General features: G+C 35.6%; 1 protein-coding gene across 1 annotated transcript in view; it reads left to right on the plus strand.

Moving 5' to 3' along the window:
- Positions 1-12161, plus strand: part of SEMA3E (semaphorin 3E) — a 148821-nt gene that overhangs the window by 89379 nt on the left and 47281 nt on the right. Inside the window, exon 4 of the mRNA XM_030016018.2 lies at positions 1404-1523. Within this exon, the coding sequence (XP_029871878.1) occupies positions 1404-1523 (120 nt within the window). The remainder of the gene's footprint in view (positions 1-1403; positions 1524-12161) is intronic.

Raw genomic sequence — 12161 nt, forward strand, 5'->3', positions numbered from 1 at the left:
TTAAATTAGCATGAGATATCTTCAAGGTGAACATTTAAGGAGAATCATGTAGCAAAGGAGAATTCTTCCTTATTTATTTGTTGGAGCAGTTGGAAGACTTGCACTGAATGACACAAGGGTTTAAAGAAAGAAGAAAGGTGGTTTTTAGTTTTGAACCCAATGTGGATTTGCAAGAGCTGAATTCTGCCCATGGCCCTGCTGCAGACTCATCCTCTGTGACATTTAGTTCTTGCAGATGGTTAATAATACCCAGGATTGTTCTAATATAAATATAGCAGTCTGAAAACTAGAGTAGTCATCAGTGAAGGACAGAAAAAAGGAAATTCCTCCGCTCTGTTTTACATATCCATTTTAGGATAGAATTAATTGCCTTTTGGAGATGTCTGGCCTTCTTCATTTACTATTGAAAAAGCCTAGGAGAATAGCATAAATTACATGTCTAAACTTTAGAACAGCTAAAGTTAGCTAAGATTAATCCCATTATAATTGTCATCTTAAACCTGGTGTGACTGTTAAAACCCAGGGTCTGACTTGCAGAAATGTTGAGCAATGAATGGAAATGAACAGGAATTTTGCTCTAAACATAGAAATTGTTGCAAAATGTTAAATACTCTGTAAAACCAAGTCCCAGGAGTCCCAAAATCAATGGATACTTTTATCTCACTGTCTCCACTTCTAGTTTAGCACAGGAAGGATAATGACCCCACATCTCAAAGGGATGTTTGAAAATTTTTTAATTGTAATATTTATGAAGCTGCAAATACACTAATGAGTCCCAGAGTATGGCCCTGGGGGAAATGAATAATTTCTTCTTCAAAGGAGGGTTTGAACAGTAGGAACAGATAAAGCATGAGGCTATACAATATAAAAAATATTGATTAGCAATTAATTATACAAGAAATTAATGGTGCAGATGTCTTATGGAAAAAATGTAAGAAAAAAGTGTTACTTTTCTTGAGAAAAAGTTTATTAAACTTGAGAGAGAAGCCATTTGATGATTATTCATGTCTCACGCTCTGAGTCTAACGTCTAGTGCATCTAATAATGTTTAGTAAAACAAATATTTAGATTTGGAGAATATCTCTGAAATTAGAGAAGCACAGAAGTGTGTTTTATAACTTAATAACTCCTAATTGGTTAAGCATTGAAAACAAATTGTAATAAATAATGCTCTAAACTTGCATTTTTCATGTCAAAAGTGTCCATCCCTGAAATCGGTGGCACTGAGGTACTAACATGAAAGTGGGAGAACTAAGATCTTATATTTAACAGGATAGAAAGTTTCCACACACAGAATATCACCTAAGGGCACCTAAGATTTAAAAAAAAAAAAAACTCCAAACACAAATCTTAAAAAAAAAAAAAAAGCTAATATTTTTCAATTTTTTTTTTACGTAAACCAGGATGAATGTGCAAATTACATCCGTGTCCTTCACCGATACAACAGAACGCATCTTCTGGCTTGTGGAACAGGAGCTTTTGATCCGCTCTGTACTTTTATTAGAGCTGGACATCCATCAGAGGTAAGAAATTTGTTTTACAGTAGTGACTCTTCTTGTCTGGATTCTAGCAAAGCCTCTATGGTTAAAAATAAATATTTAAATTCAAGTGCTCAGAGTTCTCATACAAACCATACAAAAGATATTTTCCCCAATGAAATGTAATGCTGGTCTAAAATTCAGTTTGTGACTAGAGGAACTCACTAATGATTGAAAGTATATTTTGCAGAATTAAGCAAAGAACTCAAAGTCATTTTCATCTTAGAATTTCATTACTAGATAAGCTGACATAGAAATTCTTACCAAACATTATTAAATAATTTGGAGTTTTCAGCTAAATCTGAAACTGGTTTTTTTGGGTTTTTTTTTTTTAATGAAATAATACATCATATAACAAAATATATATTAGTTTGATGGGAGATGGAATACCTTAATAACCTTCTTTGTTAAATTCATCTTAACGTTGATCATAGTCAGCAAGTGCATTAGCTCCTTAATGACACTTGTAGCTGAGTGAAATAGTACTGCAGAGATCATTAAGTGCAACATAGAATCAATATTGTCAACATATTTCTTATGCAAAAATAGAAATTGTCTGGATTTTTCAAAAATCTGGATCCTTTCTGTCTCAGTTATATCAGATCAGGGTTAAAGAATCAGCAAAAGTACCAACCTCTCATTTTAAATTAGTGGATAAGCCTCCTTAGGCATTCAACTTAAACCTGTGTGTTGCTCCATGGAGGCCAAAATGCTCACTGGTTGATCCTGCTTACATCCTGCTTCCTTTCATCCTTGTTTCATCACACTCCCATTGCCAGTCTAAAATCCATTTGGAGTTTATGAGTATATTTTGAAATTCCTGACATTAAAAAGCCTTCTTGAAGGCTGAATTTCTACAATTGTTATCAGATTGAATTTGTGGACAAGCTATAAATTACATTACTAGGTCTGGACCTTGGAAGTCTTAGTGAAAACTGAACACTCAAAGTTATCCCTTATCATGTACGTAGCAATGCTGAAGAAATAATTTATTCAGTTATAAGGTAAAACAACTTGTAAGGGATCCCACAGTTAATCTGAGCTGCCCTGCAGTCAGAGGAGGATTTCACTACGCTGCTAGAGAGGCACTTGATGACCTCTTTAGGAATCTGACCAGGGATTCTTGGTCACGCACTTTGTGAGGTGGGACTTAATAGATGGAGATCATCTGTAGCCCAAAGGTAAGATTGGCTTTTACTGGCAAATGGCAGGATGAGATGCTGGGCAATGGTCTTGCTTAGTTGGTTCATATTTAGTGATGTCTTCTGGTAAAGCTGAGCACTTCTTATGGAGATGATGCTAAAGCACCATCCAAGAGAATTCCTGCTTCCCGCTATGGCCAGGAGTGGGATTTTCAAGGTGGTTGCAATTACATGAGTCCACATTAGAGGCAGGTTCAATTTTGTGGATATTATTTATAAAATAATACAGAGTAAACCATAAAGACCAACCTTACTGATGACCATGAGAAAAAGTAAAGTTTCAAAATAGATAGTCACAAGTGCATTCTTTTCCATTTCCAGATATTTCAGAGTATTTGCCAAAACCTTTAAGCTACATTACAGTCAGCTGATGTGTGTATATACATATATATATAAAAGAAAACACGAATGTGTTGTTTAATGTAGTTATTTGAATTGCAGAAAGAAGATTTCCTCTAAAATTGAGGAAGGAGCTAAATAATAAGCAATTTTAAAATAAGCCAAATTTGCATGTCTTCTTTGCTCCTCTCATGAACCTCCTGTCAGGCTTCCCGGTACAGTTTAAAGGAAGCAATGTCTGTATATTTAGGAACACTATTTAAGAAAGCATAAGCAACAGGCTAATAAAAATAGAAACCAAACAAACAAAAAATGAGAAACAAGACTTGTATATAAGAATGTGTGGCCCATGATCCTCCCCTTATGTATCACTGTCCTTCCTTCCCTTCTTTTTGTTTATTTTTCTTCCTTGTCAAACTGAAGTTCTAAAATTTTACCCACACAGAAGTCATGGGAAAATTACCGTTTTTCTGTTTGTGTAGACCAACAGTAAATATATTTGCTGCACTAGTAAGTAGCTATATTAGTATCCATTATCTGAAAAGCTGACCATAAGGATTAAAAAAGACAGGTGCCATGTTTATGGTAAGTTAAAAATAACATGTGGTATGTGATTGAGTGGGCAAATTTTAGTCTTGCTTTCTTTGACTGATAAGGACATTGTGTAGCTGCAGGAAGTGAAGGGACAAGATCCTTCCTCAGAAAACTGCAGTTCAGTTTCTGTTTGCTGATCTTTCTGTTTGGCCAGAGTATCCCGATCCAATGACTTCTGACTACTGTCCCCCATTTCTTCTGCCTCGGCTCTCTGGCTTCATTCTCACTGTCTGTCTGTCATGGAAAGGAGAGTAACAAATGAAACAGTCTTAAAAATGTAACGATACTGTTCCATTTCTAAACAGGACCCAAATACCTTTATCAAAAAAATAGTAAAACTCAGCATTTAATTTGAAGGGTAAATGCTGGTTTATAATATGCAATTATATGCAGTTAAATGCAGTTTATAATATGCAGTTGGCTGAAAGGAACATTTTTTAGATATTGTTGACATTTTTTATTAAATATATTGAACTTCCATATAAGTAAAATCTAACTTCGATCTGCAAACTAAGTTGCTTCTGAACAGAGTCTCTTTAAGTAGCACAAGCTGTATTCGAGGCTTATATACATTTGAACAACGACACTTTGCAGACATGTTGAGGTATAAAGGGTGGGAGCTAGAAAAGGAGCCCTTGTAGCAGACTTCTATGTATCTAGATACCTAGCTAACGCAGCTCATGAAGCTAGATTCTCTATTCTATATGGAACTATGAACCAGCAGTATCAACACAGAGGAAATACTTGCTCTGTGGTCAGGTACCTTAACCATAAGTTTCAATAGTGCTTCCTGAGCTGATGGAGAAGAGAAGATGTGACCCTCTGAGTAAAAACTGCAGTTTCTTAATTTACAAACTGTATATAAATACAAATTAGAGATACAGGCATTTAAGAGCATAGTAGAACAGCTGGACTATATTTTCTACAACCTTATCTCTCACAATTTACTGAGCACGCCAAAGAGAAACAACCTGTTGGAAGAAAACATCCAGTTGAGGCTCTTGTTCTTGGTGCTCACGAGCCCCATGTTGCAGGAAAAATGTATTTCATTGTTGGCTTGAAACAAAAGTTTACATAAAGAAGTCATCCATTTCTGAATAGCATTTGGTAAGAAAACGAAGCATTACTGTTTTTTCCCTTGAACAGTGAGAATATCCCAAAGCCATGATCAGAATCATACTGTATGGCATCCTGATCTGGTATTTAGCACGTTTTTGTGAGGTGCAATCCAACCTGTGAAAAGGAGCATTCCACCTTCTGTATAAAGTCTTATATTTTTATGCAACTACAAATTCATACTTTCTTACCAAAACCAGGTTTAAGCTGTGTCTTGTAGAACACTGAGCTCTTGTCAACAAATAGTGAAGCCAAAAGGAGATTTTTTGCCTCCAAAAATAGGCAGAATTTGATTGCCTCATTGGCAGATCATTATTCCTTGGAACTTACTAAAAATCAGAACCTCTAAGTTTCTCAAAAAAACCAATAAAAATGTCCATTCCCCTAAACAGTGTTTCTAGAAAATATTAATCTAACTTACTATGTAGTAATTGAAATGTGCTTTGAAATCTTTCACAACAAAATTGTACTATGATACATTATATGTGTTTAAATGTTTCTTTCATGCTTTTCCTGGTTTATAGAAATTTACTGTACTATGCATATTGTCCTAATATATTTGAATATGTTGATCATATAAAACAACAAACAATAAATAATGGATTTATTGAATTCTACCTCAAACTTGTGTTGTACAACCAGAATCTAACCAAATATGTATTTCTATATCAAATTATTTATAAATTCTATGATACACTACCCATTTGAAAGATTAAATATATAATAGTTTACTGCAATCATTCTATTGTAGTATTGGTTTAATTGATACTGCTTTGGAATTCCAGGCTGTTCACTTTAGTAAAGCTGTTGCCAGATATTACCTTTCTAAAAATATACAAGTATAGTCACTGACAGCAACATGCAGTTTTTTATCTTTCTCTCTAATTACTTTGACCCTGATGAATGTTGCTTTCCCAAATTTAAACATTTCAGCAAATTACCCAATGTTTTTCTGCCATTTAGAAATAAATTACAAATTGGGAAAAACAGGAGTGCTGACTTTGCAGACAGAAGAACTATTGGTGTTTGCAAAAGAACATATTAAAAAATCTTATCCAAAAAACCATAAGCAATTAATTGCCAGCCAGTGAGTTCATTATCACTGACTTCATGAAATGTTTTCAAATGTCAAAAATCCATGCAGGTTAGAAAAGGTTAGGTTCCTCCAGTTTCTATTTCTCTATCATCCAGAAATGAAGGAGAGTTCATTTCATTAAAATCAACGGGTTTTTTTCTGAAAAAAACAAGAGCCAGAAACCCCCCACCCCAAATTTCCCATCATGAATTGAATATGCATCCTTCCCATGTGCTCTGTGAGAAAAAAACCTGAGATAAGTCTTCAAACCAAATATAGAAGATGAAGAAAAGTGCAGAAAAAATATATTATTCTGTTTCCATTCTCACCAAATTGACACTTGTCACTCATGTTGCCTTTGATGTCAACAAGGGGCGGGAGCAGGGCGAAAGCATCTGCATCCAGTCTCTTCCTTTTGCATTTATATAAACTTCTCAGTTTTGGGAGTAGAAGATGAGTACTGGAAGAAGTGCTTTCTGTCTCACTCTGTGTGTCTCCACATCTGTCTGCTCGTAAAACAGTACTCCACTATTGTTCTATATAGCTTAAAATGCTCTAGGTGAATTATGATGAACTTTAGGTAAATCGGATGAGCTATCTGCAGTCAGGCAATGATTTTATCTTAATGAGTTATCTATTCAGCAGAGCAACAGGTTTTAGGGGTGTTCCAGAGGTCTTTCAAATGATTCAAACTTCCTTATTAACTAACTCGCAAAGCACCTTTAACAAGTCCGGATGGGATTTCCACCAAATACAGCTCCATAGGAGCTGTAAAATGAGTGGAAATTCCAAAAGAAAACGATGTGCAGAAGTAACATCCTAAGTTTTTACAAACTATATGGTGACAAGATAAAGCTGATTCCTGGAGAGGAAGGCATCTCTGCATGACAAAACCTGCTGAGGGAATGAAAGTAGTGGGAAAGAACAGCGCATGACGAATTTTTCTTCCAGAACACACTGTAAATTTTTAATACATACACTGAGCTGGCGGAGCACCATTTTCAATGCCTCATTTAACTCAGTAAACTGCCTACAGTTGTACTTCTCCACCTCAGAAGGCTGATGGACTAAGTCACCCTTTCCACAAAATGCACTGATGGTTTCTGGGAGTCTCCTCCAGGTGTTCCTAATATGATGTATTCCTTATTATGCTATTTCCTCTTCAATTAGCCACATGAGGTTCTGCTGATCAGGGAACAACAGCTCTAAATTCTAAGATTTTAAGCCCTGTTAGAAAGGAGTTACCTTCAGTGAAGCAGCAGGTGTATTTGTTTGCTTGGACAACAATTCAGTCAAGCTGGAATTTCTTCTTTCTAATCTATGCTGCCTTTAATATTTCATCAGATGCAGGGAGGGGCGCTTCTTTTTCTACATATTCTGTGATTCAAAGCAAAACCAGGATAAAGTTCAACTGTGTAAGAAGCTTTCCATTTGTCTCTCTACACCAAACAAATGTAGGCTCCTCAGTTCTTCCTTTAACAAACTAAAGTGAATTGACAGGGATGTTAAGAGACAATGTTCCAGTCATATCATCTCCGTTTAATTTTTACATGACATAATTCTTCTGCTCCTGACCAGAATTTGGTAATGTCATCATTCTTTCAGCTTTGTTAAGAAACAAAATTGTATACATATAAACATCTATTATTTTAGGATATTGTTTCTGATGTATTTTTATAATCAAAACAAATAATGATCTACCCAGTTATTCCCTCTCCATGCTTTTTCCTATTACCTCATCTCCGCTCTCAGTTTGCAGAGGATTAAGGAGGAGGAACATCTGGTTTCACTGACCAAACAGAAGTGGGTGTTGGTCAGTCCTTCATTAGATAGAATGTGTGACAAATTCTTGCCTTGAAAATACTTGCTCAGACACACAGTGTCCCTCTGTATGGATAAAAAGCCACTAGTTAGAATGCCATCTACAAAATCTTAGGAAGTTTTTCAACTCACTTCATTTATAGAATTGAATCTACAATCATAAATACTATGAAATTGCTTATTTATTGCAGTCCTCTTCATCTATAGTTCATGTGAAACTAGTCATTAAGCTGGGTGATGTTTAAACCAATATCAAGTGTTCATATATATGAAGTGGTGCCAAAGAAGCAACACAATGTCATAAAGTCTTTTACCAGAGGGGTTAATTACATCATTGAGTCTGAATGCCCTCATCACAGGCTGCCAAATTGCATGAAAACACCCCAAAGACCTGGATTTCAGTTAGATTAAAGCATTTCAGGTTTTGGAAGTTATATATATATATGTTTCAAGAGAGATTAAAATGGTACCTAAACTCATAATAGGCAGGAAATTAATTAGGTGAAGAACACCCCTGTGCTCAAAGCATACAACAAAGGTGCTGTGCTGAAAAGGGAAAAAGAAAAAGCTGAAGACCCACATCAACCCTAACCTGAAGAAGTATTTCTTACTGAACCCATGGCTTATCTATGTAGTCCTAAGAAAATGAGAAAGTACTAACCAAGCAACACATGAAAATGATTTTCTGCATCAGCTCAAATAACAACCCAACCTCTGCAGCTGGCCAATCTCTGAACCTTTCAAAAAAAAAGACAAATATCCTCTTCTGAAACAGGGTGGAAAAAGTTCCTTCTGAGACAATGCATATGGTTTTGTGAGAAATTAAAGTTCATTAATTTTGACTATAATAATTACCTTAATTAACAGCTGATTATGCGAAGCTCAGTAATGAAGAAAGAGCAATTCTGTTCTTTCCATACTTTACTAGGAAAGGGATAATGTGTATTGCATAAATGGAAACAAAGGCCAGAAGGGACCATCAGGACATTTTATGTGGTCAGTAACACACTGCATGGATAATTTCTCCCAGGTATTGAATTAAAACATTTTCAGGCAAATTTGTATTGTCATTTCAAAGAATCTAGATAATGGCAACACCACTATTTTTCTGGTAAGCTGTCCTAATATTTAATGACTTTCAATGTTAGGAAATAACCACTTACTGAAGGTTAAATTTATCTAACTTCAACTTCCTGTCATTTAACCTTGATATGCCTTTGATAGCAAAGTTGAAAATTCTCCCACTATCTTTTCCACATCTTTTCCACATGTAAGTACCTACGCACAGAGATCAAACCACCTCTTCACTTTTTTTGATAAGCTGAATAAATATAGCTTCTTAAACCTCCTATCACAAGGATTCCTCAATCATATTGGTGTCCTTCCTGTGAACTCTCTGTAATATTTTCACATGTTCTGGAAGTGTGGACACTAGAACCAGACAAGCTATTCGACGGTGTGTATACAGGCAAGGTCACTTCCCTGCCTCTGTTTGAGATTGCTCTTTTCATAGACTCAAGTGCTGAGTTCTTGGCACAGCGTCACAATGAAAAATCTCTTTTTAGCATTTTACGCTTGACCCAAAGTTCTTCTCTGGAGCACAAAGTTATCCCAGTTTATACACTTAGTTGAGGCACCTAACGAGCAGTCTCTTATGACAAAGTCAATGAAGAGATTTCTAGAGATGCCTGTCACTGTCAGCTCTAACAAGGCACCTGGGATGTCCAAGATTCTAAATGAGGCATCTCAGTCTAATACATGAAAGTAGTCTGAACAAGGATCTGAACCTCCACCTTCTAGGGCATTCTGATGTACTTCAGATATACACTGTGTTCCCTATTCCAAGACATACCACTTTGGATATGGTTGTATTAAAATCTACTTTGTTAGCTTCTGACCTTTAACTCAGTATTCAGAGCATTCTATAACTTGAATGCACCCAGAGCTCTCATTAACCTTTTCTCTTCATTATTTATGCCTCCCCAGTTTTTTTGTAGACTTTACTAGGAAAGAAATCATATGATTGTTTAAATCACTGCTAAATTAAAAAAATAATTTTTCTATGAAAAACAAAATTTAGGGAAACATTCAGTAGAAGAGGATTCATTGATGCGTACCTAATAAAAACTATACTTTAATATATGTCAGCAGTTTATATTTCTTAATAATTCTACAATGCACATTGTTTCTCCAAATAGCTATGTACTAAGTGAAATGCCCTGGAGAAAGCCAAGTATTCTGTATCAACACAGTTGTTCTTATCAGTCATTCTTACACATTGTAACAGACAACAGGTTTGTTTGACAGTACTCTCCATCCATAAAATGAGGTGAATGACATTCATTACTTTTGAATACTGTCTAAATATGGCCATAAGTGAAGTTTAAGTTCAATTTGGCAGATTGGTAGAGAATGTGAATTGATCAGCCGTATGAAATGAATTTTCCATCGTATTAGACCTGCCCTTTGCAAGATCAAAGACAGATGGTCAGGAGAGAATGAATCAATACAGAGGAATACTACTATTATCCCAAAGAGAAAGAAATACTGCACCTGTGTGGTAATTTGATGGGGGTTGGTAAAATATTGTAGCTCTGATCATAATGATTTTTGGATTCTGCCACCTTTATTTATGACAGAAAGTATTTCTCTAAGTGAGGGCACCTGGTGAAGTCTATGGCATTGTTTGAGGAGAGGAGGTACAGCTCAATAAGGTGTTAGTCATCATAATTAAAACCAGCAAAAACTAAACAATTACAGGGTTTAGTTAATATTTTTGCAGGTTTATAAAATGCACCCTTAATATTGTATAATTCTTCTATAATTTATGACTGATAATTATTCTTATTTGGCTGAGATCTATCCAGAAAAATTATTCCAGATTAAAAAGTGAACTAAAAAGAAGTATTACTTGCAGTTCATACATGTCATCAGGAGGCAGTGGATCCAGTCCTCTGCCCTTTCTTCCAGAATGGCCCACTTCGGCATGCCCTGTTGAAGCTCTACAAAAGGAATGTTGGCTACTTAAGGCTCCACACTACCGAGACAGACAGAATTTCCCCAGGGTATCTGCTTTCCTTCTGAAATCCATTCTCAGTTGAATGTAGCTGTTGTCCCCTCCATACCCAATGCATCTGTTGCTCCATCCATCACCAAACCTAGACCGTAAGCTCAAACCATAGAGCTGTATCCTTCCTTTTTTTTTTTTTTTTCCATGACCTTTGTCCCCAGTTGTTGTGATAGCAATCATCAGGTGAGAGGACCTTTATTTGGTATTTGCTCTGATGTGACCCTCACAATCTCAACACAAGTTCAGCCTGTCAAAATCAAGGAAAAGGGACAGTCTTGGCTCGTGAGGCTCTGAGTAAAGACTGTGCACTTCCCCACAGAAATCCCCCCACTTTTGTGTAGTGATTTTGTATTATCTTTAGCTCCTCTTTCACCTGGTGATAAGACTATATCTCCATATACAGGTATACAAACATTTTAATTCTAGAGATCCTTTATGTGGTCCCTGGAACTTTCATATATACTAACTGTCACACTAGGGCAATATAATCATAATTTATTTTGCTAATGGTCCTATTCTATGCCATAGGACCCTAATGAGTTTATGTGTCCAGTGTAAGGTCATGCAAAGGTGTGTCTCCTAAAATTCTGACCCATTCAGTCACTTCTGTTTAAACATTCTGAACTGATAAGGATAAATGCCTGTGATTTCTATATGCAGGGTGTTGTTTTTTTTTTTTTTTTTTTTTTTCTTCTATTGCCAGAGTATTTCACATGCATTAAATCAGGGAAATATATTATTTTTCTTACTCTAGGCCAGATATTTTGACACAAGTCACAAATTGCTAATCCTTTAGCAAACTCAGACAGCAGTCTGACATAGCTCCAGATTTTAAACATGTTTTCAGATTGGAGCCCAATGTGTCTTAATCATTTAACTGTGGAATAAAATGCATAGACCTGAAAAATACATCTGAATTTTTAGGGAGGATTTAATGTCTGTATTATTTTATGCACTCTCATCCCATAGACGATTGATCTTTTCAGTATGTCACTGGATAGTAAAGAGGATTGAAAACAGATCCTCAGAAGAAATACTACCTCCCAAATAATCTTAATTATGTCAAATAGCAGAGACCTGACTATTTCAGCCAGTTTTTTGAGGACTCTATCCCTAATGTTGTATCCCCATTTGCCTTGGAAAATAAAGTTGAGTGAACATGGAAGGTGAAATTTTAAAAGTTAGTAATCCTCTGACAACAAGCAGAGCAATTTTTTACCAGTGCTTTAGATCCTTTTGAAAATTAGTGTTTGGATTTTTTAAAGAAGTTATAACATCATGAAATGAAAAGTTCTTTCACTGTTAGAGCATACTTGTGTTACTCACCCATATATCTACATGCCTGTGTTATGTTGACTTAAATAGGCCAGTAAGTTGCAAAAGGAACTTGTTAGTATTATTATAAA

This window comes from Aquila chrysaetos, chromosome 5, assembly GCF_900496995.4.
Source record: "Aquila chrysaetos chrysaetos chromosome 5, bAquChr1.4, whole genome shotgun sequence".
In the NCBI taxonomy this organism is placed as follows: domain Eukaryota; kingdom Metazoa; phylum Chordata; class Aves; order Accipitriformes; family Accipitridae; genus Aquila; species Aquila chrysaetos.